General features: G+C 39.2%; 1 protein-coding gene across 1 annotated transcript in view; it reads right to left on the bottom strand.

Annotated features, from left to right (window-relative positions):
- Positions 1-21,478, bottom strand: part of CTSS (cathepsin S) — a 35,661-nt gene extending 14,183 nt beyond the window's left edge. Inside the window, exons 1-7 of the mRNA XM_008019282.3 lie at positions 21,369-21,478; positions 20,054-20,177; positions 13,397-13,519; positions 7,683-7,832; positions 4,450-4,677; positions 2,669-2,834; positions 427-529 (exon numbers count right to left, since the gene is read on the bottom strand). Coding sequence (XP_008017473.3) covers positions 427-529; positions 2,669-2,834; positions 4,450-4,677; positions 7,683-7,832; positions 13,397-13,519; positions 20,054-20,176 — 893 coding nt within the window. The 5' untranslated portion in view covers position 20,177; positions 21,369-21,478. The remainder of the gene's footprint in view (positions 1-426; positions 530-2,668; positions 2,835-4,449; positions 4,678-7,682; positions 7,833-13,396; positions 13,520-20,053; positions 20,178-21,368) is intronic.
- Positions 21,479-26,296: the final 4,818 nt, after the last annotated feature.

Genomic DNA, 26,296 nt, shown 5'->3' with positions numbered 1-26,296 from the left:
TGTCGGAACTAGAGCTAGAGATTCAAAAGCTATTGGCATATAAAGGTTATAGCTAGAGTCCTAAGAGTGGAATTATGGAACCCAAGAAAAAATAAAATAAGAGGAGGAATGGGCAGAGCATAGGGCCTTGGGAAATACCAACATTTTTGGGCTAAACAGAGGAATAGGTTCATAAGAGAGGCTGAGAAGGAATGATCAGAGAAGTAGTACAGAAGACAAACCATGAAAACAAACTGATGAAGGCAGAATAGTAAGTGAAGAGATGGGGGCACTGAGAAATTTAGAATGTCACTTTGTAAGAAGCTATAAAGTTCATCATTGTCAATATCATGATCATAATCATCATCATCAAAATCATAAGAGAGTATTTGCTGAAACTCCCTCAAATTCCTGATTCCAATTAAATATAAAGTGTAAATATATTACCTGTTTTTCACAAGCCAGTATTCTTTCCCGTTAAGAACACCATAGCCAACCACAAGTACACCATGATTCACATTCTCAGTACAGGATGGTTCATAGTAGACACCTGAGAATCAATTATGGGTGGGAAAAAAGAGTGAATACTATAGTATAATAAAGGGCATTTAAAAACTGTATTACTTTTTATTAGCCTGCTTTGACTACATAGCAAGATTGATTTAAAAAGTTAAGGACATGGCTGGGCGTGGTGGCTCAAGCCTGTAATCCCAGCAGTTTGGGAGGCCAAGGCAGGCGGATCACGAGGTCAAGAGATCAAGACCATCCTGGCCAACATGGTGAAACCCCCATCTCTACTAAAACTACAAAAATTAGCTGGGCGTGGTGGCGCGCTCCTGTAGTCCCAGCTACTGAGGAGGCTGAGGCAGGAGAATTGCTTGAACCCGGGAGGTGGAGGTTACAGTGAGCTGAGATTGTGCCACCTCACCCCAGCCAGGCAACAGAGTGAGACGCCATCTCAAAAAAAAAGAAAAAAGAAAAAAAAAAGTTAAGGATGTATACTGTCATGCATAAACTAGGGCTCATGATTACTTGCCACCAATGCTGTATTTGTCAGTGTTCTTGCCAAGCTTAGCATCACTCCAGTCATGGTTCCCCCAGAAACCTTGTTTGATAAGCACACCAACTTTTTCTAAGTTTTTTTCTTTTCTTTTTTGTTTTTTTTTGTAAGTATTTTAAAACTTGCATACGATCAGTTATTGTAATTCTCTGTGTATACAGACATATCTCATTTTATTGAGCTTTGCTTTATTGTGCTTTGCAGATATTACCTTTTTTTTTTTTTTTTTTTTTAAGGAACAGAGTTTTGCTCTGTTGTCTAGGCTGTAATACAGTGGTATGATCATAGCTAACTATAACCTCAATCTCCTAGGCTCCAGTCATCCTCCTGCGTTGGCCTCCCAAAGCGCTGGGATTATAGGCATGAGCCACTGCACCCAGCTAGATATTGCATTTTTTACAAATTGAAGGTTTGTGGCAACTCTACATTCAGCAAGTCTATTGGTACAATTTTCCCAAAAGCATGTGCTCACATTGTGTCCTTGTACCACATTTTGGTAATTCTCACAATATTTCAAACTTTCTCATCATTATTATATCTATTATGCTCATCTGTGATCAATGATCTTTGATGTTACTTTATAATTTTGGGGGTGAGCTACAAACCACACCTATATAAGATAGCAGACTTAACCCACAAATGTTGTGTGTGTTCTGACTGATCCACGGACTGGCCACACCGCTGTCTCTCTCTTCAGGCCTCCCTATCCCCTGAGACATAATGATATTGAAATTATGCCACATAATAACCCTATAATAGCTCCTAAGTGTTCAAGTAAAAAGAAAAGTTGCATATCTCTCACTTTAAGTCAAAAGCTAGATGTGATTAAGCTTAGTGGGAAAGGCATGTTGAAAGCCAAGACAGGCCAGAACCTAGCCTGGGCCTCTTGTACCGAACAGTCAGCCATGCTGTGAATGTAAAGGAAAAGTGCTTGAAGGAAATTAAAAATGCTACTCTGCTGAACACACAAATGACAAGAAAGTGAAACAGCCTTATTGCTGATACAGAGAAAATCTGATTGGTCTAGATAAAAGAGTAAGCCAGCCAAGCATGCCCTTCCACCAAAATCAATCCAGAACAAGACCTTAACTCTCTTCTATTGTAAGAAGGTTGAGAGAGGCGAGGAAGCTGCAGAAGAAAAGTTTGAAGGCAGCAGTTGGTTCATGAGGTTTAAAATCGCCTCACCCTACCCAGCCCCGCCTTGCCCTGCCCTGCCCTGCCCGGCCCGGCCCTTCCCCTCTTTCTTTCTTCTTTCTTTCTTTCTTTCTTCCTTGTTTTTTAGAGACAGGTTTTCACTCTGTTTCCCAGGTTGGAATGCGGTGGTATGATCATAGCTCACTGTAACCTCAGATTCCTGGGTTCAAGGAATCCTTCCGCCTCACCCTCCCAAGTAGCTGAGACTACAAGTGAGTGCCACCACACCTGGCTAATTTTTATTTTTATTTTTATTTTTTGTAGAGATAGGGGTCTTGCGATGTTGCTCAGGATGGTGTCAAACTCCCAGGCTCAAGCAATCCTCCCACCTCAGCCTCCAAAGCTGGAATTACAGGCATGAACCACCGTGCTCAGCCAATATCCTTTCTTTCTTTCTTTAAATTCTAATTATTTTTTATTTATTTATCTTTTTACCACTTCTGTAGAGGAAGAAAGAAGGATGCCTCGCATCCACACCAACAGACACTGGGCCTTTATTGGCCACAGCTTCTTTCAGGACATCTTCTCTGCCATAAGGAAGTTCAGTATACTTTGAACATGTGGCAGCACGATATTTTGAGTCATATTGACACTTCTGATCCTGCAAAAAGAAGTATAAAGCAGATAAAGAAGTATACTTCAACTCCTTTATAAATCACCACTATCCTAAGCCTAGATTTTAAATATGTCTTATTTCCTTTCTTTAACTTTTTCATGTGTCTATTGTTCCTTCCTTTGCAAATCTTCCAAATCCTAACAGTCTCGGGTTTCAGCAATAATGGAGGAAATACAGAACTATTCTATTCTTTCAAATTGTGAACATCCTCATACAGGCAAAACTTGACAGGACAATGTCCCCTCGACTCTGAGGTGGACTGTAGGGAAATATTACATAGAGATAAAAAACTCTAGGTGAGAGCTTTAAAATCTTTTTGATGCCTGCAAGATGATCTGCAGTTAAAATGATGGTATATAAAGACCATATAATATGGGAAACACAAGTGTATTTCAAGTGGGAAAAGGAAAGTTACAAATTCATGTTTGTTGTATATACAACTATGTTTTGTATTTATTTATATTATTTATTTTTTGAGACAGGCTCTCCCTCCATTGTCCAGGCTGGAGTGCAGTGGCACAAATATGGTTCACTGCAGCCTCCATCTCCTGGGCCAAGTGATTCTCCCATCTCAGCTTCCTACATAGCTGGAACTGCTACTCAGGTGTGCACCACCATGCCTGGCTATTTTTTTGATTTTAGTAGAGGTGAGGTCTCACTATGTTGCACAGGCTGGTCTCAAACTCTTGAGCTCAAGCAATCCTCCCACGTCGACCTCCCAAAGTGCTGAGATTACAGATGTGAGCCACCACACCGGGCCAACTATGTTTTTTAAGTGCTTAACAGGAAAATAACTTGAAAGAAATAAACCAAAATAATCGTGGTTAAGGTAGAAGGTTTTTGAGTGATATTTTTATATTTTAAAAATCTTCTGTAACATGGACACAATCCTTAGGCTATCGTTATATCAAAATGTATAATGAATTTGCGAGGAAGAGGAGAGTATTATTTAGCTTCTCAGTGGGTGCAAGAATGATGTGGTTAATGATCTGAGAATAAGGTTGAGCATGGGAGGCTGCAGAAGAAAAAGTTTACAGTGAAGCAATTTTAAGGATAGTTTGCTTAAAATCTGTTTTGTTTAATTTTGAGACGGAGTCTTGCTCCGTTGCCAAGGCTGGAGTACAGTGATGTGATCTCGGCTCACTGCACCTCCGCCTCCTGAGTTCAAGTGATTCTCCTGCCTCAGCCTCCCAAGTAGCTGGGACCACAGGCATGCGCCACCATGACTGGCTAATTTTTCTGTTTTTGGTAGAGACAGTGTTTTACCATGTTGGCCAGGTTGGTCTCAAACTCCTGACCTCAGGTGATCCACCCACCTTGGCCTCCCAAAGTGCTGAGATTACAAGCGTGAGCCACTACACCCAGTCATTAAAGTCTGTTTTTAAGCATGAGTGCTACTTGCTTATTTGTACTACTGATATATTAAGAAGAGTACTTCATCAGAAAGAGAACTCTTGAGAATTTAAGAATTCCTGTACGGGGTTCTCTCTCATACACAATACTGCTTCTCAAGCAATTGGCGTGGTGGCAAGCCCAGTGCAGTCAGTCAGTGGATAACATGAGATCATGGGGCAGCACAAAAAGTTTGCTTGTGACACACCGTGGCTTTGTAGGGATAGGAAGCGTCTGAGTCGATGCCGTTGTTATCAATGATGTACTGGAAAGCCGTTGTCATGAAGCCACCATTGCAGCCTTTGTTTCCATATTTTTCAGTTGAGCAATCCACCAGGTTCTGGGCACTGAGAGACACCAGCTTTCCTGTTTTCAGCTTCAGCTGTGCTTCCAGGGCCCCCACAGCACTGAAAGCCCAGCAAGCACCACAAGAACCCTAAAACAGATACAAGGTCACAAACGCAAATCACAGAAAATCATTTGGAATGACTTCCATAACCCAAACTGGACAACGCTCAACTACATCAGCTCTGTCCCGAGTTCCCAGAAAGAGCTCCGCCACTACAGTTTCCTTCTCTCTTTAACAATGGGAATGAAGACTAAATACTTGATGGTTATCTAGGCAAGGTCCAACCTTGATAGAGATTTGCGGTCGACCAAGCTCAGAGCATAATGACCGTATTCAAATATACTAAGAAACAATACTCACTGAGCATGTACCAAATTGCACCTATTTTCATCCGTAAGTAAGGGAGATAGTTGCCTACAGTAATGAGATTTTAAGAGAAGCTAGGATGATTTCCTTGACCTAAAATACCCTTTCTCCTGTCAAATGATGCCTGAAACATAAGAAATTTAATCCTAGGTTGGCATTTTTCAAGCCTTTGTCATGTTCAGACGTTTTTTGATCAAAAAATATTTTACAAGGAGGCATAAACAAACAAACAAAGACAAAGCTGATTTAGTTTTAAAAGGGGCAGAGTGTCCAGAGCCCCATCATAATTGTTCTCTTTCTCTCTCCTCCCCTCCTCCCACTTTGCTCTCCACCCAAAGGAAGGAAATTGACATTGCTTTTGATTGAAGCAAAATTGTTCACTAAAATGCAAGCACCCAGAGAAAGGAGTTCATTAACTTACTCAGAGTTAGCATCTAAATATGTGGTTTATTGGGTCTTCTAAAGCTGTTATTTTAGAGAACCTCGGGTAAGAAATCCAAAACTAGTTGAAAGAAAAATATGTACGTGGAAAAGAATAAGAGATTAGTAGTACCATTTACCTCTTTTTTTTTTGGTTTGAGACAGGGTTTCCCTCTGTCACTCAGACTGAAGTGCAGTGGTGCGATCATGGCTCACTGTAGCCTCAACCTCCCAGGCTCAAGCAGTCCTCCCATCTCAGCCCCTCAAGTAGCTGGGACTACAGGAGCGCACCATGCCTGGCTAATTTTTATTTTTATTTTTTGTAGAGACAGGGCCTCACTATATCGCCTAGGTTGGTTTCTAATCCCTGGACTCAAGCGATCCTCCTGCCTCTGCCTCCCAAAGTGCTGGAATCACAGACATGAGCCACTGTGCCTAGCCACCATTTACTTCCTAATAAATTTTTACTTTCTTCATTGATCACAAGCTGGGGTAGCTGCTCAGAATGCTCTGATTCCTCTCACTTACCCTGACCTCTATGGTGATACATGTGTTTTACCTCTAACTAATTTAGGGTTTTTGCAATTTTTTACAACAAGCAAACTAAAGGAAAATACAACAGCATAGGAACAATAATTTTACAAGGCACATATTTCATATTCTAACGATGCAAGACTAACCATGAATTAACTTGAGTGGCACAATTTATAGACCACTCTAGCTCTAGTTCTTTCTTCTCCTTCAACTTTGAAATTCACAAGTGAAATGGAGAAAATTCCTGATCACCAGGGCTCTCTCACGCAACACTGCTTCTCAAGCAATTGGCTTATTGGAGAGTCCAGTGCAGTCAATGTGTAGCATGAGCAATGAAAGTCTGTGTTAAACACCTATTTGCTTAGTTCAGTGTTTGTCTAAGTAGGTGGTTCTATGATCACTTAGAAAAGCACTGTGGAGGCTGACCGCAAGGGCTCATGCCTATAATCCCAGCACTTTGGGAGGCGGAAGTGGGAGGATCACTTGAACTCAGAAGCTTGAGACCAGCTTGGGCAACATGGCAAAACCCATCTCTACTAAAAATACAAAGGAAAAAAAAAGAAAGCGGGGTGTGGTGGTGTGTGCCTCTAGTCACTACGTAGGCTGAGGTGGGAGGATCACTTGAGCCCAAGAGGCAGAGGTTGCAGTGAGCCTAGATCGCACCACTGCAGTCCAGCCTGGGCAAATCAGAGGGAGACTCTGTCTCAAAAACAAAAAAACAAACAACAACAAAAAAAACACTGTGGAGAATCCAGTTGTCCCTCAGTATCCACAAGGGATTGGTTCCAGGACCTCTGAGCATACCAAAAGTCAAGAATTTTCAAGTTCCTTATATAAATGACTAAGTATTTGCATATAATCTACACATCCTCCTATATGTGTTTTTTTGTTTTTGTGTGTGTGTGTGTGTTTTTATTTTAAAGACAGGATCTCACTCTATGGCCCAGGCTGGAGTGCAATGGCAAGATCTCAGCTCACTGCAACCTCTGCCTCCCAGGTTCAAGTGATTCTCCTGCCTCACCCTCCCGAGTAGCTGGGATTACAGGCACCTGCCACCACGCTAGGCTAATTTCTGTATTTTCAGTAGAGACGGGACTTCACCATGTTGGCCAAGCTGGTCTCGAACTCCTGACCTCAAGTGATCTTCCTCCCTTGACCTGGAAAAGTGCTGGGATTGCAAGTATAAGCCACTATGCCTGGTCTTCCCATATATTTTTTTTTTTTTTGAGATGGAGTCTCGCTTTGTAGCTCAGGCTAGAGTGCAGTGGTGCGATCTCAGCTCACTGCAACCTCTGCCTCCCAGGTTCAAGTGATTCTCCTGCCTCACACTCCTGAGTAACTGGGATTACAGGCGTGTGCCACCAGGCCCAGTTAATTTTTGTATTTTTAGTGGAGACGAGGTTTCATCATGTTGGCCAGGCTGGTCTCAAACTCCTGGCCTCAGGTGATCCACCCGCCTCAGCCTCCCAAAGTAATGGTATTATGGCGTGAGCGCCTGGCCTGTTTTTTTATCTTCACCTTTTTCTGGATATTTTTGATCCACGGTTGGTGGAATCTGCAGATATGGAACCTGTGGATAAACTGTATAAATAAAATATAACATGTGATCCTTGCCCTTAAGGAACTTATAATTTAGTTGGGAAGACAAGAATAATGAAAATAATTAGAAAAGTAACACGTGGGACTGTAAGATTCACTGTCAAATTCTGTAGCTAGACTAAGCATTTAAAGAGGTCTACCTAGGGTTCAGAGGCTTGGATGGTAATACTCACTTGATATTTCACTTCAGTAACACACCCTTTCTCTCTCCAGTCCACAGAATCCGGCAATATCTGATTAGGGTTTGACTTATATGTGATATTTCTCTGCCACTGGCTGGGAACTCTCAGGGAACTCATCAAAGACATCACTTCTTCACTGGTCTACAAAGCAAATATACAGTCAGGCATCGTTTAATGACTGGAATATGTTCTGAGAAATGCGTCGTTAGGTGATTTTGTCATTGTGCAAACACCATAGTGTCTACTTACACAAACCTAGAGCGTATCGGCTCCTACACACCTAGGCTATATGGAAGGGCCCGTTGCTCCTAGACTACAAACCTGCACAGCATGGTACTGTACTGAAGGTTGTAGGCAATTGTAGAACAATATGAAGTACTTGTGTATCTAAATATGTCTAAACATAGAAAAGGTGTAGTGAAAATACAGTATAAAAAGTAAAAATGGGGGCTGGGCACAGTGGCTCACACCTGCAATCCCAGCACTTTGGCAGGCCGAGCCGGGCAGATCACCTGAGGTCAGGAGTTCGAGACCAGCCTGGCCAACGTGGTGAAACCCCGTCTATACCAAAAATATAAAAATTAGCTGGGCGTGGTGATGCATGCCTGTAATCCCAGCTATTCAGGAGGCTGAGGCAGGAGAATCACTTGAGCCTGGGAGGCAGAGGTCACAGCGAGCCAAGATCGTGCCACTGCACTCCAGCCTGGGCAACGGGTGAGACTCCATCTCAAAAAAAAAAAAAAAAAAAAAAAAGGAAAAATGGTACTTCTGTATAGGTCATTTACTATGAAAGGCCTGGAGTTGCTCTGGGTGAGTCAGTGAGTGAGTGGAGAGTGAATGTGAAGGCCCAGGATATTACTGTAGACTTTATAAACACTTAGGCTACACTAAATTTGTTAAAAATTTTTTCTTTCTTCAGTAATAAATTAACCTTGGTTTAATGCAACTTTTTTACTTAATAAACTTTTAATTTTTTAAATGTTTTGTCTTATATAGTAACATCTTAAAATACAAACACATTGTATAGCTGTATGAAAATATTTTCTTCTTTATCACCTTCTTATATAAGCTTTTTCTATTTTTAATTTTTAAAAAGTTTTTACTTTTAAAGTAAGTTGAATCCCTGAATAGACCAATAACAGGCTCTGAAATTGAGGCAATAATTAATAGCCTACCAACCAAAAAAAGTCCAGGACCAGACGGATTCACAGCCGAATTCTACCAGAGGTACAAGGAGGAGCTGGTACCATTCTTTCTGAAACTATTCCAATCAATAGATAAAGAGGGAATCCTCCCTAACTCATTTTACAAGGCCAACATCATCCTGATACCAAAGCCTGGCAGAGATACAACAAAAAAAGAGAATTTTAGACCAATATCCCTGATGAACATCAATGCAAAAATCCTCAATAAAATACTGGCAAGCCGAATCCAGCAGCACATCAAAAAGCTTATCCACCATGATCAAGTGGGCTTCACCCCTGGGATGCAAGGCTGGTTCAACATACACAAATAATAAATGTAATCCAGCATATAAACAGAACCAAAGACAAAAACCACATGATTATCTTCAATAGATGCAGAAAAGGCCTTTGACAAAATTCAACAGCCCTTCGTGCTAAAAACTCTCAATAAATTCGGTATTGATGGAACATATCTCAAAATAATAAGAGCTATTTATGACAAACCCACAGCTAATATCATACTGAATGGGCAAAAACTGGAAGCATTCCCTTTGAAAACTGGCACAAGACAGGGATGCCCTCTCTCACCACTCCTATTCAACATAGTGTTGGAAGTTCTGGCTAGGGCAATCAGGCAAGAGAAAGAAATAAAGGGTATTCAGTTAGGAAAAGAAGAAGTCAAATTGTCCCTGGTTGCAGATGACATGATTGTATATTTAGAAAACCCCATTGTCTCAGCCCCAAATCTCCTTAAGCTGATAAGCAACTTCAGCAAAGTCTCAGGATACAAAATCAATGTGCAAAAATCACAAGCATTCTTATACACCAGTAACAAACAGAGAGCCAAATCATGAATGAACTCCCATTCACAATAGGTTCAAAGAGAATAAAATACCTAGGAATCCAACTTACAAGGGATGTAAAGGACCTCTTCAAGGAGAACTACAAACCACTGCTCAGTGAAATAAAAGAGGACACAAACAAATGGAAGAACATACCATGCTCATGGATAGGAAAAATCAATATTGTGAAAATGGCCATACTGCCCAAGGTAATTTATAGATTCAATGCCATCCCCATTAAGCTACCAATGACTTTCTTCACAGAATTGGAAAAAACTGCTTTAAAGTTCATATAGAACCTAAAAAGACCCCACATTGCCAAGACAATCCTAATCCAAAAGAACAAAGCTGGAGGCATCATGCTACCTGACTTCAAACTATACTACAAGGCTACAGTAACCAAAACAGCATGGTACTGGTGCCAAAACAGAGATATAAACCAATGGAACAGAAAGAGTCCTCAGAAAGAATACCACACATCTACAGTCAGCTGATCTTTGACAAACCTGACAAAAACAAGAAATGGGGAAAGGATTCCCTATTTAATAAATGGTGCTGGGAAAATTGGCTAGCCATAAGTAGAAAGCTGAAACTGGATCCTTTCCTTACTCTTTATACGAAAATTAATTCAAGATGGATTAGAGACTTAAATGTCAGACCTAATACCATAAAAACCCTAGAAGAAAACCTAGGTAATACCATTCAGGACATAGGCATGGGCAAGGACTTCATGTCTAAAACACCAAAAGCAATGGCAACTAAAGCCAAAATTGACAAATAGGATCTAATTAAACTAAAGAGCTTCTGCACAGCAAAAGAAACTACCATCAGAGTGAACAGGCAACCTACACAATGGAAGAAAATTTTTGCAAACTACTCATCTGATGAAGGGCTAATATCCAGAACCTATAAAGAACTCAATCAAATTTACAAGAAAAAAACAACCCCATCAAAAACTGGGCAAAGGATATGAACAGACACTTCTCAAAAGAAGACATTCACACAGCCAACAGACACATGAAAAAATGCTCATCATCACTCACGATCAGAGGAATGCAAATCAAAACCACAATGAGATACCATCTCACACCAGTTAGAATGGCAATCATTAAAAAATCAGGAAACAATAGGTGCTAGAGAAGATGTGGAGAAATAAGAACACTTTTACACTGTTGGTGGGACTGTAAACTAGTTCAACCATTGTGGAAAACAGTGTGGCGATTCCTCAAGGATCTAGAACTAGAAATACCATTTGACCCAGCCATCCCATTACTGGGGATATACCCAAAGGATTATAAGTCATGCTGCTATAAAGACACATGCACACGTATGTTTATTGCGGCACTATTCACAATAGCAAAGACTTGGAATCAACCCAAATGTCCATCAGTGACAGACTGGACTAAGAAAACATGGCACATATACACCATGGAATACTATGCAGCCATAAAAAAGGATGAGTTAGTGTCCTTTGTAGGGACATGGATGCAGCTGGAAACCATCAATCTCAGCAAACTATCGCAAGAACAGAAAACCAAACACCGCATGTTCTCACTCATAGGTGGGAATTGAACAATGAGATCACTTGGACACAGGAAGGGGAACATCACACACTGGGTCCTATTGTGGGGAGGGGGAGGGAGGAGGGATAGCATTAGGAGATATACCTAATGTAAATGACGAGTTAATGGGTACAGCACACCAACATGGCACATGTATACATATGTAACAAACCTGCACGTTGTGCACATGTACCCTAGAACTTAAAGTATAATAAACATTTTTTTAAAAAAAGTTTTTACACTTTTTTGTTAAAAACTAACATACACACACACACACACGCACACACACATTAGCCTAGGCCTATACAAGGTCAGGATCATCAGTATCACTGCATTCCGTCTCCACCTGTTGTCCCACTGGAAGGTCTTCAGGGGCAATAACACCCATGGAGCTGTCATCTCTTCTGATAACAATATTTTCTACTGTATACCTCCTGAAGGACCTGCCTGAGGCTGTTTTACAGTTAACTTTTTAAAAGTATAAGTAGGAGTACACTTTAAAATAACAGTTAAAAGTACAGTATAGTAAATACATAAACCAGTAACATAGTCATTTATTATTATTAAACATTTTGTGCTGTGCAAAATTTTATGTGCTATACTTTTACACCACTGGCAGAGCAGTAGGTTTGTTTACAGCAGCATCACCACAGACAAGTGAGTAGTGTATTGTGCTACATTGCTATGGTGGCTACAACATCACTAGCTAGGCAAGAGGAACTTTTCCGCTCCATTATAATCTTGAAGGACCACTGAGGTATATGTGGTCCATCAGTGGCCAAAATGTATATGACACATGACTATATATATATCTCTTTCATTTATATCCTTCTTTCTTTTCTTCCTTTTTTTTTTTTTTTTGAGACGGAGTTTCACTCTTGTTGCCCAGGCTGGAGTGCAATGGCGTGACCTTGGCTCACTGCAACCTCTGCCTCCCAGGTTCAAGTGATTCTCCTGCCTCAGCCTCCCAAGTAGCTGAGATTACAGGCGTGTGCCACCACATCCAGCTAATTTTGTATTTTTAGTAGAGATGGGGTTTCTCTATGTTGGTTAGGCTGGTCTCAAACTCCCGACCTCAGGTCATCTGCCCATCTTAGCCTCACAAAAGTGCTGGGATTACAGTCATGAGCCACCACACCCAGTTAATTTTGTATTTTTAGTAGAGACAGGGTTTATCCATGTTGGCCAGGGTGGTCTTGAACTCCTGACCTCGTGATCTGCCCACCTCGGCCTCCCAGAGTGCTGGGATTACAGGCGTGAGTCACTGCGCTCAGCCTATCCTTCTTTCTAATATCCTAATAACTGTAACTGTGAATATATTTTAAAACTGACATGGAATAAAAAAACTGAGAAAAACCAGTAATAGTTGTGACCAACAGAGGTTCCATTAGGATCTGGTGGGGTGAATTATCTGGATTTGTTTAGCTTCACACTTCGCACTAGCATCCCAGTTAGGCACCCTCATGGGGAAGGAGGAAAAGAGAATGGTAAAAACTAGAAGTTACAGGGAGGCAGATTTTTGTTTCAAAGCAAGGCAGAATTTTATAAAAGCGCTGTCTAAAAAGTGGACTAAACTGGTTTCCCATGTGAGAAAGAATTACAAAGGAGATTCCTGCATTTAAGAAGGAGTTTAATCTACCTAGGGCATTCCCTTCTTCACTTTGGCAACAGCGGTAAAGTTTTGTAGGACAGAACAGAATCTGAAAACCAATAGAAGATTATTTGTGAGATTAAAGACCCACATGCTCCCATTAAGAAAGCAGATGGATCATACTAAATTGTCAATCTAGACTTAAATAAGTATGGCAACTTTCTATAAAAGCCTATCGATAGTCTTTAGGTAATACTTTCTAGAATTTATTTTAAAAAAACAATGGTAGTCTGTGAGTTTAAAATTTCCTTTAAAGAAGTGATTTGTTAAAGAAAGCAAGCAGTCAAAGTAGAACTAAGTAAGGAATTTCTGTACAAGTTCTTACGTCCTTAAATTCTACTGTTTTCCAACTTTGTACTATATGTTCCTTTGTTATTGTTGTTTACCTTCAAATTGCTTTTGGGGAGACAGAAAGGAAATGATGTTTACCCAGACATGAAAGTGGGATTCCTTGTAATGTACCTACCATGTCTCCCAGGTGGTTCATGCCCAGATCATATGAGTGCATTCCCATTGAATGCTCCAGGTTATGAAGCATCACAAACTTTAGATTCTTTTCCCAGATGAGACGTCGTACTGCTTCTTCACTCTAAAACATAATGAAGAAGAACATAGTCATACTGCATCCTGGACAAATAAGTGTTTGATGATGAAAATGGCATTTTTTTTTTTTTTTTTTTTTTAGATGGAGTCTCACTCTGTCACCCAAACTGGAGTCCAGTGGCATGATCTCAACTCACTTCAACCTCCGATTCCTAGGTTTAAGTGATTCTCCTGCCTCAACCTCCCGAGTATCTGGGATTACAGGCATATGCCACCACCCCAGCTAATTTTTGTATTTTTAGTAGAGACGGGGTTTCATCATGTTGGCCAGGCTGGTCTCAAACTCCTGACTTCAGGGGATCTGCCTGCCTCGGCCTCCCAAAGTACTGGGATTACAGGTGTGAGCCACTGCACCGCCCGAAAATAGCATTTTTGAAGCATTCTACCAAATGTGGATCTGAGAGCATGCAAATACATAAATATATCATCCAATATAACTGCTAACTTCACACATTAATCTTAATTCTTGCTCTTAACTGCTTTGATGGTGATTAATATTATTTTATGATAAACATGAATTTCCTTCTCTTTTTAAAATTTACTATTATTATTATTTATTTATTTATTTATTTTGACAGTCTTGCTCTGTCACTCAGGCTGGATGGAGTGCAGCGAAGTGGCGTGATTACCGCTCACTGTAACCTTGACCTCCTGGGACCCAGCAATCTTCACACCTCAGCCTCCTGCATAGCTGGGATCACTGGTGTGTACCACTGCAGCCAGTTTTTTTTTTTTTTTTTTTTTTTTTAAAGACAAGGTCTTGCTCTGTTGCCCAGGCTGGAGTGCAGTGGTATGATCACAGCTCACTGCAGCCTCAAATTCTTGGGCTCAAACTATCCTCCCATCTCAGCTGCCCAGGTAGCTAGGACTGCAAGCATGTACCACCACAACCAGCTATTTTATTTTATTTTATTTTATTTTATTTTACTTTATTTTATTTTTTAATTTAATTTAATTTTATTTTATTTTATTTTTTAATTTTATTTTATTTTATTTTATTTTATTGTAGAGACAGGCTGGTCTCAAACTCCTGGCCTTAAAGGATCGTCCCCTCTTGGCTTCCCAAAGTGCTGGGATTACAGGTGTGAACCATGCACCCAGCCATGATTTTCTCTTTCTTTTTCATGTTTTACAACTTCATTACATGTGTCTGGGTATAGGTTTCTTTATTTACCTTCAGCTGTGTACTTTTGATTGGATGACTCAGGACCTTGTCTCATATCTGGAAAATTCTCAATCAGTGTCTCCACATATATTGCTTCTCCACCATTCCATCTAATTCTCTTTTTCAGAAACTCCTATCCGAAGTATTTTGGAGCCTCAAACTCTCTTTCATCTTCTTACTTGCGTTTTCTTATATTTTTCTTTTTATTTCTAGGTGCTGCATTCAGGGTGAATCCTTCAGTAGTATCTTTCAGATACTATCCAACTCTTTACAGTCTGGAAATCCTTTTGATTTTTATTGCAGTGATAATATTTTTTATTTCTAAGATTTCTAATTTATTTCTTGTCTGTTAGTGTACATATTATTCCTTTATATATAGTCTTTTGAAAAGTTATTTTTGGTTCTATTATTTTAATTTTATTCACAGTGAATTTACAAGCTGACTGTCGATTTTCTTGTCCTTCAGGAGATTCATTCACATAGAATACAATGATGTAGAAGGCAAGGTGGATGGTGCCTCCTAGAATAGCTGAAGCCAGACTTGCTGGGTAGCAAGTCTGGATGCAGGTTTCTCTCCCTTGGAGCAAGGTTTTACTGTTACCCCAGTAATTGACATAATGGGCATGCATGATGGGCTTACTTCCAAACCACAAGATGAGAAGCAATGGTATAAAGACAAACAAATCTAAGTACAAGAAAGGAAAAAAAAAAAAAAAAAAGAAGTGCACTTTGAGATCAATTATAAAGGTAGGATACTAATCAAAAGTCAAGTTCATTCCTCCTGAGGGATTGGAATTACTAAACAGAGGGATAGCATTCATTTAACCAGATAATGGTGCTAATTGCACATCTAACTCCAGTCAACCTTGAAATGAGGAACCTCTTCATAAAGGGTGTGGGTGAGGGTGAAATTCATCAGCACCAAGGAAACCATATGATTATTTCAACAGATGCAGGAAAAGCATTTGACAGAATTCAACATCCTTTCATGACAAACATTCTCAACAAATTACCTGTAGAAGGAATGTTCCTCAACACAAATAGGCCATATATGGCAAGACTACAGCTAACACCATACTCAACTGGGTGAAAATTTAAAGGCAATTCTGCTAAGATCAGAAAAAGACAAGGGTACCCACTTTCACCATTTCTAGTCAATATAGTGCTGAAAATCCTAGCCAGAGCAATTAGGCAAGAAAAATAAATACAAGGCCTCCAAATAAGAGAAGGAAGAAGTAAAATTGCCTTTGTTTGTTGATGACATGATCATATAGAAAGTCTTGGCCAGGTGTGGTGGCTCATGCCTATACTTTGGGAGGTTGAGGTGGGAGGATTGTATGAATCCAGGAGTTCAACACCAGCCTGGACAACATGGCAAGACCCCATCTCTACAAAAACCAAAAATAGAAATTAACCAGGTGTGGTGCCATGTGCCTATAGTCCCAGTTACTTGGAAGGCTGAGGCAAGAGAATCACTTGAGCTGGGAGTTTGAGGCTGCAGTAAGCTATGATCATACCACTTTACTCCAACCTGGGTGACAGAGCAAGATCTCATCTCAGAAAAAAAAAAAAAAAAGGTTTGGGCACGGTGGTTCATGCCTGTAATCCCAGCACTTTGGGAAGCCAAGGTGAGTGGATCATGAGGTCAGGAGTTTGAGACCAGCATGACCAACATGGTGAAACCCTGTCTCTACTAAAAACACAAAAAGTATCTGGGTGTGGTGGCATGGGCCAGTAATCCCAGCTACTCAGGAGGCTAAGGCAGGAGAATCGCTTGAACCCAGGAGGCGGAGCTTGCAGTGAGCCGAGACTGCACCACTGCACTCCAGCCTGGGTGACAGAGCAAGAATCTGTCTCAAAAAAAAAAAAAAGAAAAGAAAAAGAAAAAAGAAAAAAGAAAAAGAGAGAGAGAGAGAGAAAGGAAAGACTCCATCAAAAAACTATTAGAACTGATATGTGAATTCAGTAAAATTGTAGGACACAAAGTCAACATACAAAAGTCAGTAGTGTTTTTATACACTAAAAACTATTTGAAAAAGAAATTAGGAAAACAATTCTATTTACAATAGCATTTAAAACATACTTAGGAGTAAATTTAACCAAGGAGTTGAAATGTTATATGCTGAAAACTATAAAACATTGATGGAAGAAACTGAAGACAAAATAGGCCAGGCGCAGTGGCTCACGCCTGTAATCCCAGCACTTTGGGAGGCTGAGGTCAGGATCACCTAACGTCGGGAGTTTGAGACCAGCCTGAACGACTTAGAAAAACCCTGACTCTACTAAAAATACAAAATTAGCTGGGCGTGGTGGCGCATGCCTGTAATCCCAGCTACTCGGGAGGCTGAGGCAGGAGAATTGCTTGAACCTGGGAGGCAGAGGTTGTGGAGAGCCGAGATCATGTCATTGCACTCCAGCCTGGGCAACAAGAGCAAAATTCTGTCTCAAAAAAAAAAAAAAAAAAAAAGAAAAAGAAAAAGAAAGAAAGAAATTTAAGATAAAATAAATAAATGGGAAGATATTCCATGCTCAAGGATTGGAAGAATTAATATTGCTAAAATGTTCATACTACCCAAAGCAAACTAGAAATTCAGTGCAATTTCTATCAAAATTCTAATGTTATTCTTAACAGAAATAGAAAAAACAATCCTCAAATTCATGTGGAACTACAAAAGTCCTTGAATAGTCAAAGCAATCTTTAGCAAGAGGAACAAAGCTGAAGGCATTACAAAATGCCTGGTTTCAAAATACATTACAAAACTATAGTAATTTAAACAGCATAGTACTGGCATAGAAACAGACACATTTACCAATGGAATAGGATATAGAGCCCAGAAATAACCTGCAATTTTATGGTCAATCTACTTTCAGCAAAGGTGCTAAGAACACACAATGGGGAAAGGATAGTCTGTTTAATAAATAGCATTGGGAAAGCTGGCTATCCAAATGCAGAAAAATGAAATTGAACCCTTATGTCACCCCATATACAGTAATCAACTCAAAATGAATTAAAGCATAAACATAAGGCCTGAAACTACACAATTACTATAAGAGAATATAGGGGAAAACTCCACAACATTGGTCCAGGCAATGGTTTTTTGAATATGACCCCTAAAGAACAGGCAACAATAGCAAAAATAGACAAACAGGACTCCATCAAACTAAAAAGCTTTTGTAAAATAAAGGAAACAATTAACAGAGTGAAAGGATAACTCATAGATTGGGAGAAAATATTTACAAATCATACATTTCATAAGGGGCTAATATCCCAAATATAGAAGGAACTCAAAGTAACCATCAAGAAAATAACCCTGTTTAAAAATGGGCAGAAGACTTGAATAGACATTTCTCAAAACAAGACACATACAAATGGCCAACAGATATATGAAAAAATGCTCAACATCACCAATCATCAGGGAAATGTAAAGTAAAACCACAATGAGATATCACCTCATATCTGTTAGAATGGCTATTATCAAAACGATGAAAGATACGTGTTGGTGAGGATGTGGAGAAAAGGGAAACCTCATACACTGTTAATGGGAATGTAAATTAGTACAGTCATTTTGGAAAACAGTATGGAGATTCCTCAAAATCTAAAAACATAATTACCATATCATCCAGCAATCTCACTTCTGGGTATATGTCCCAAGGAAGCACAATCAGTATGTCAACAAGATAGCTGCACTTCTAGGTTCATTGTAGCATTATTCACAATAGTCACGATATGGAATCAACCTTATAAAGTGTACATTAAAAGATGAATGGATAAAAAAAGTGTGGTACATATTGTATTCCATGCATAATGGAATACCAATTAGCCTTAAAAAAAAAAAAAAAAAAGGAAATTCTGTCATTTTCAACAACATGGATGGGTCTAGAGAACGTTATGCTAAGTGAAATAAGCCAGGCACAGAAAGACAAATACTGCATAATCTCATTTACATGTGGACTCTAAAACAGTTGAACTCATAAAAATAGAAAGTAGAATGGTGGTTAGCAGAGGCTGGGAGGAGGGTAGACAGGGAAAGGGGAGATGTTAGGCAAAGAGTACAGAGTTTCATTTAGACAAGAAGAATAAGTTCTCGCAATCTATTGCACAGCGTGGTGGCTACTGGTAATAGTAATAATGTATTTTATATGTCAAAATTACTGAAAGGGTGGATTTTAAATGTTCTCATCACAAAGAAAGGATAAGTATGTGAGGTGCTGAATATGTTAATTAGCCTAATTTAATCATTCTGCAATGTATATTTGTATCATAACATCACATTGTACTCCATAAATATACACAATTATTATTTATAAATAAATAAAAATAAAACTTAGAATGTGTGATCTACTAAGAGTGTCATTTTTATACAAAATAATATGTCAAATAAAGAAATATATGATGCTAGCTTACAAACAGAAATATTACATAGTTACAGGACTTAGTTATTTAAAGCAGTAGGGTTAAGGTCTTAACATCAGCAAGCGTGCTTTGAAATAAAAACAGAAGTACAAAATGGGAAGTGATAGTCAAGAAACAATATCTGGCCGCACTATGTGGGTAATAAGGCCTTTTCGCTCCTCAGCCATCCCAAATGTGGCCCTTCCTCAGGAGCTTATGCTCATTTGCCCTTGGCCTGACAGCAAGCAAATATTTTGCTTGTTCCCTGGCTTCCATCAATTCTCTGCTCAAATAGCACCCCTATCCATGAGGCCTTTCCTAACCCTCCTGTCATATAGATAGACTTCTTACCACCACTACCGCCAGCGCCCTTCCTCCTCTCCATGCCTTCCATTACTTTTAACTACAACACTTATCACCATCTAGCATACTACATGTCTGCTTGTTTATTTTCTTATTTCCTGTCTCTCTCACTATAATAAAAGCTCCATAATAGGAATTTTGTTTTGATTCCTGCTGTATGGTACCAAGAATAGTATCTGGCAAGAAACAAGTACATAATATTTATTTATTTATTTTTGAGATGGAGTCTCAGTCTGTTGCCCAGGCTGGAGTGCAATGGCGCAATCTTGGCTCACTGCAACCTCCGCCTCCCTGGGTCAAGTGATTCTCTTGCCTCAGCCTCTTGAGTAACTGGGATTATAGGCGCCTACCACCACATCCAGCTAATTTTTGTATTTTTAGTAGAGACGGGGTTTTGCCATGTTGGCTAGGCTGGTCTCGAACTCTTGACCTCAGGTGATCCGCTCACCTTGGCCTCCCAAAGGGCTGGGATTACAGGCGCAGGCCACCACGCCCAGCCTAAATATTTACTGAAAACACCGCCTGTAAGAACGCAATTTTGAGAGGTAGAAAACAGTACTCCTTTAAAAGCATATCGCTCGAGTGGCAATCCAGTCTACCTTTTCCTTGTATTGTTTGCCATAGGTTTTCTTCCAGAGATGCCAGTGATGATCCAGGGTAGGATCTTTATGCAACTGCGCCACTGCAGAGCACACCAAGAGCACACAAACCAGCCGTTTCATTCTGTGTAAGGAAAGGTAACATAGGAAGTGTTGCTATTAGCTGCATATGTTGTGACCATATTTTTTCATAAGAGAAAATAACAATGCAAAGTCTATCAAAGGGACAGACTGTTTTTTTTATTATTATACTTTAAGTTCTAGGGTACATGTGCACAACGTGCAGGTTTGTTACATATGATACTTGTGTCATGTTGGTATGCTGCACCCATCAACTCGTCAGCACCCATCAACTCGTCATTTACATCAGGTATAACTCCCAATGCCATCCTTCCCCACTCCCCCCTCCCTACAATAGGCCCCGGTGTGTGATGTTCCCCTTCCCGTGTCCAAGTGACCCCATTGTTCAATAGGGACAGAGTATTATAAAGAGAATTATACAGGAAAATTCCTGGGATATATAGTCACAGGGAATAGCTGCAGATTTATCTCTGAAATACTACTTCTAATGCTTAGTAGCACTTTAAAAAGTGATTTTCAGGAATTTCCCAGTATCTGGTAAACCAAACACATCTAGGGGGTTAGAAAACAGGGACTTTCCAGGATTTGCCAAAAAATCTAATCAAAGGAAATCTTTCTCTCTCTCTCAAAAAAAAAAAAAAAAAAAAAAAAAAAAAAAAATCATCCTTAAGAGAGGCAAACCTCTGAAAAATCAGTTTATCTCCTGAATTTTTGAATACATGAGCTCTTCTTAACTGACTTTATTTAAATATCCACAGTCTTTACAGATAGTTAAAAGACAACTCTCATTCACATCTTTAGGTAGGTTATTTTCCTTTTTATCTTTTTTTTCCAATGATCAGACATCTGTTTCAAATGAGGCAATTAACTACTCTTTAAAATGCCACTTCTGTATTTAATTCAAGAGACTTCAACAGAAATTTAGCGACTAGCTCCCTCAAACTGGATTCTACTTTCTTTTCCGTTTCTTTTCAATGGAAAACATCTGGAATTTTAAACATGTAAACCTTTTAATTATATTCCAAAGAAAGCCACGTTTCAGCCTCAACTTAGATGCTTAGATGCTCAAGCAGACATTAACTTTTTAAAAATAGAGAAGAAGCAAATTGAACGACATGACTTTTTAGTTTACTTCCTGAAACCAAAGATTGAAAACCTAGCAGGCAGAACAAGTTACAAACACAAACAGAGTGTTTGAAGACCAAATGGGAGAAAAAGAACAAACAGTACATACGTGATAGAACCAGCAGGTGCTCCCACAGTAAGAATCCTTGAATTGATGGGCTCTCTTCTAAGATTTCAAAGCAGCAGGGAGATTTCAGTTCAACTGACTTTAAAAGAAATTGGAACTTGTCACATGAGGTATCCATAATGAGGAAGTGAACTTTCATTTCAGTTTCGTTTAAAATCTAGCTAGTACAGTCACCTCTAGTCGTCTCCCTATGGTCTTGGGGACAAAGTGGATACAGTAAGCCATCAAGAAGAGCCCTTGTCTGAGCCCAGTGGCTCATGCCTATAATCCCAGCACTTTGGGAGGCTGAGGCAGGAGGATCACTTGAGGCTTGGAATTCAAGACCAACCTGGGCAATATAGCAAGATCCTGTTTCTGCAAAAAAAAAATTTTAATTAGCTGGACATGGTGGTGCATGCTTGTAGTCCCAGCTGAGAGGGAGGGTGAGTTGGAAGAATTGCTTCAGTCTAGGAGAACAAGGCTGCAGTGAGCCATGATTATACCACTGTGTTTCAGCCTGGATGACAGATCAAGACCCTATCTCAAAAAAAAAATTAAATTAAATTTTAAAAACACCAACTTTTACATGGAAAACACTTAGTTATAAAGAGATTAAGATAAAGCTCCCAAAATCCCAGCTCCTTTTATGATTTCCTAGGAAAACCTGTCTTACTGCTTTTAACACAATTCATTCATGATCTGATATTGTCTGATTCTCACTCACCCATTCCTTCGTTCATCAACTCAAAATGTCTTTATTAATATATACTATATGTATAGTTTAGTAATATGCATATGTGTGTGTGTGTATGTGTTAGTATATTCATGGAAAAAAGAATACACTCAAATATATCCAATTGAGAATGGTTATCTGGGTGGAGTGGGAGCAAGATGAACTATCATCTTTTAAATTTGCATTTTCCTAATTACTAATGAGGTTGAGGATCTTTTCACACATTTATTGACCGTTTGAATTTTCTGTGAATTTCCCGTTCATCTTTTTTGCTCATTTTTCTATTGTATTGTTGCTTTTTCTTAGGGATTTGTGGGAGGGGTGTGTGTGTGTGTGTGTATGTGTGTGTGTGTTTTCCAAGATGGAGTTGTGCTTTATCTCCCATGCTGGAGTGCATTGGCGTGATCTTGGCTCACTGCAACCTCCGCCTTCCAGGTTCAAGCGATTCTCTGCCTCAGCCTCCCAAGAAGTTAGGATTACAGGCGCCTGCCAGCACGTCCAGCTAATTTTTGTATTTTTAGTAGAGACGGGGTTTCACCATCTTGGCCAGACTGGTCTTGAACTCTTGACCTCGTGATCCACCCACCCCGGCCTCCCAAAGTGTTGGGATTACAGGTGTGAGCCACCATGCCTGGCCAAGGTGTATGTGTTTTAAAAATATATCCTGGCTTCTAATCTTTGACAGTTACATACCCTTAAAAACATCTTCCCTTAGTCTTCCATTTGTCTTTTATTTTTTCTTCCTTTGAATAAGCCTATGAAATTCCACTTGTCTTTTAGTCTTGTTTATAGTGAGTTTTTCTATATGAAATTTTTTTGTGTGTTGAGGTAGAACATTTTATTCAGCTTTTCTGTATAATCTATACTGTTTGTGTTTCATATAAGAAAGTTTTCCTCATCCAAATGTAATAAAGATACACTCATTTTTATACTTTTAGAAAGCATTTTATTTATCTTTTCTATGGCTACTGCTTTTAGGTGTTTAATTCACCTGGAATTTAGTTTTGTGTATGGTATGAGGTAGGGAACTTATTTTCTTTGTTTTCCCATTTTGATTCTACCTCTATCATACACCAAATTCTCATACATAGAGAGGTCAGTTTCTGAGCTCATGAAGCTGTTCTTTTTATCAATTGCTACTTCAGTATCACACAGTTTTAATTAAAACAGCTTTGTAGGCCGAGCGCGGTGGCTCATGCCTGTAATCCCAGCACTTTGGGAGGCCAAGGCAGGCGGATCACGAGGTCAGGAGATCAAGACCATCCTGGCTAACACGGTGAAACCCCGTCTCTACTAAAAATACAAAAAATTAGCCAGGCGTTGTGGTGGGCGCCTGTAGTCCCAGCTATTCGGGAGGCTGAGACAGGAGAATGGCATGAACCCAGGAGGTGGAGTTTGCAGTGAGCCGAGATGGTGCCACTGCACTCCAGCCTGGGCGACAGAGCAAGACTCCATCTCGAAAAAAAAAAAAACAAACAAACCAGCTTTGTAATATGTCTTGATGTCTGGTGATGCAAGTCATCTAGGTCACCCCATCATTGTTCTTCTTTTTAAACATTGTCTTTGCATTTTGTACTTGTTAACTCTTCTTTATATGAACTTTTCGAATCAGTTTATCAAGTTCCCTGAAAAACTCTGTTAGAGTTTTTTGCTTTTTTCTTTTGGAGACAGGGTTTTGTTCTGTCACCCAAGCTGAAGTGCAGTGATGCAATCATGGCTCACTGCAGCCTTGACCTCCTGGGCTCAAGTGATCCTCCCGCCTCAGCCTCCGGAGTGGCTGGGACTACAGGCGCATACCACTATGCCCGGCTAATTTTGTTTTTTATTTTTTGTAGATAAGGGGTTTCACCATGTTGCCCAGGCTGGCCTCAAACTCCTGGGCTCAAGCAATCTGCCCGCATCGGCCTCCTAAAGTGCTGGGAATACAGGCATGAGCCCCTACGTCTGACTATTAGAGTTTTTGTTTGAATATATGCATACATTTGGGGAGAAGTAACATCATTATGTTGATTCATCTCAGCTGTAGACATGTTTGTGTTTGTAACTATACAGATTTTTTTTAAAAAGATACTTCTTATGGAAAATTTAAAACACATGTAAAAGTAAAATGAGCTGCCATGAAACCATTGTCTTGTTTCAACAAGGATCAGTACATGGCCAATCTTATTCATCTTCCCACTCCTACTACCTGAATTATATTAAATAAATTCCAGACGTTCTATCATTTCATATGTAAATGTCCCTGTGTGTGTCTTTAAAAGACAGAGACTATTAAACAAATACAATACCACAATACTATTATCACATCTAAAATAAAAGAACAATAATTTCATTTTTTTTTTTTTTTTTGAGACAGAGTCTCACTCACTTGCCCAGGCTGGAGTGCGCTGGTGTGATTCCAGCTCACTGCAACCTCTGCCTCCCAAGTTCAAGCGATTCTCCTGCCTCAGCCTCCCAAGTAGCTGGGATTACAGGCGTGTGCCACCACACCCAGCTAATTTTTGTATTTTTAGTAGAGATGGGGTTTCACCATGTTGGCCAGGCTGGTCTCGAACTCCTGACCTTAGGTGATCCACTCACCTCAGCCTCCCAAAGTACTGGGATTACAGGCGTGAGCCACTTTATTGTCATAAGAAATTATGACAATAATTTCTTAATGCCATCAGACATCCTATCAATGTTCACATTTCCCTGTCTTATACATTTTTTACTTGTTTGAATTGAGATTTAAATAAATGCCATATATTGTGAAACCATTGAGTTATGTTTATATCATTATGAATTCATGGATTTAAACATATTTGATGTGTTTCAATCCATTCCAGTTTTCTCCTTATTGATACTCATATTGTCTCATTTTTGGTCAGTAGGAATTTATTCAAATTGGCTCTTTATTGCAGACAGAGTTTGTATGTTTGGCATAATATTAGTACTCTTTAAAAGCTTCCTTTCTTTCTAATAATGACAGACTATTGCAGGTTTGTCTTGAACAATTCCTGCCCCAGACCTAGAATCAGCCATTTCTCCAAGGAGCTCTGGTTCCTTTTAGTGGAAACAATGTTTAAATACCATAATCTAGGAACTAGCAGTGTTTGGGATAGCAGATTGACCATTGTTGCTAAGCCTTTTCAGTAGATGGAACTAGGAAATATCTTTTTTAAAAAAATTAAATAGATAACAAGCTGACACTGATACTTCAAATTCAAATTCAAGACTATAGGGTTTACTCACCCCATCAATCTTGTATCTACACTTCTTTTCAAACATGCTTAAAACATCTGGGTTCTCTAAAGTATCAACTCAAGTACTTGTTTAATTTATCCTATAAAATTGCAGAATAACAACAACAAGCCTATGACCAATAAGATTATTAATGAAAACAAATTAGAGATTTTAAAGTAGAGGGGGACAGGTTTTTCTCCATTAAGCCATATTCTGCTAAGGATGTAAGTCAATTACTGTGTTTTGAAGTCACCTGGAATAGCTCCCGGTATGGTTATGCTCCACCTCCATACACAGGTTTATTTGTTTCATTTTACTTCTTCCTTTTAGGGATTGCTTTTTACACTTATGTAATTTCATTTTATAATTATGTAAAACATTTATGTGGATCCAAAGTGAAATCAACGCAATGAGGTATATTCAAAGAACTCTAGCCTTTCTCCTTTTGTTTTACACTATTTCCTTTTTTCCTTAATTGGTAATCATTTAAACAATTTATGGTTTATCTTCCCATTTTTAAAACTATGCAAATATGCCTATATATTAATATTCTTTCATCTTAAGTGAACACTAACATATTATACATACTTTATCTTGTTTTTTCACTTAGCATTTCTTTTTATTTCAGTCAATCACTTAACATTTTATTAAGAAAAATTATTCAGGCAAAAGAGATTATCAGGTGTCTTTTCAGTGATGTGCTGGGTATTATTTAGTGGACCTTTACAGGATTTGTTTGATTCTTTTTAAAGTTAAGTTGTAAAAAACTGATAACTATGCAAATGATCCCTATACATGGCAATGCAAATAAATTTTGTATTGTAGATTTTACTGAATAGAGAAATATAGAGAATGTAGATCTCTGTTAGTCAAATTCTTTTTTTTTTTCTTTTTTTAAAGACACAGCCTCACTCCGTCGCCCACGCTGGAGTGCAGTGGTGTGATCTCGGATCTCGGCTCACTGCAACCTCCGCCT

This window comes from Chlorocebus sabaeus, chromosome 20 (genome assembly GCF_047675955.1).
Source record: "Chlorocebus sabaeus isolate Y175 chromosome 20, mChlSab1.0.hap1, whole genome shotgun sequence".
NCBI classification, from domain to species: domain Eukaryota; kingdom Metazoa; phylum Chordata; class Mammalia; order Primates; family Cercopithecidae; genus Chlorocebus; species Chlorocebus sabaeus.
Note: the sequence above shows the minus strand (reverse complement) of the source record. Positions and strands in the feature narration are given on the sequence as shown.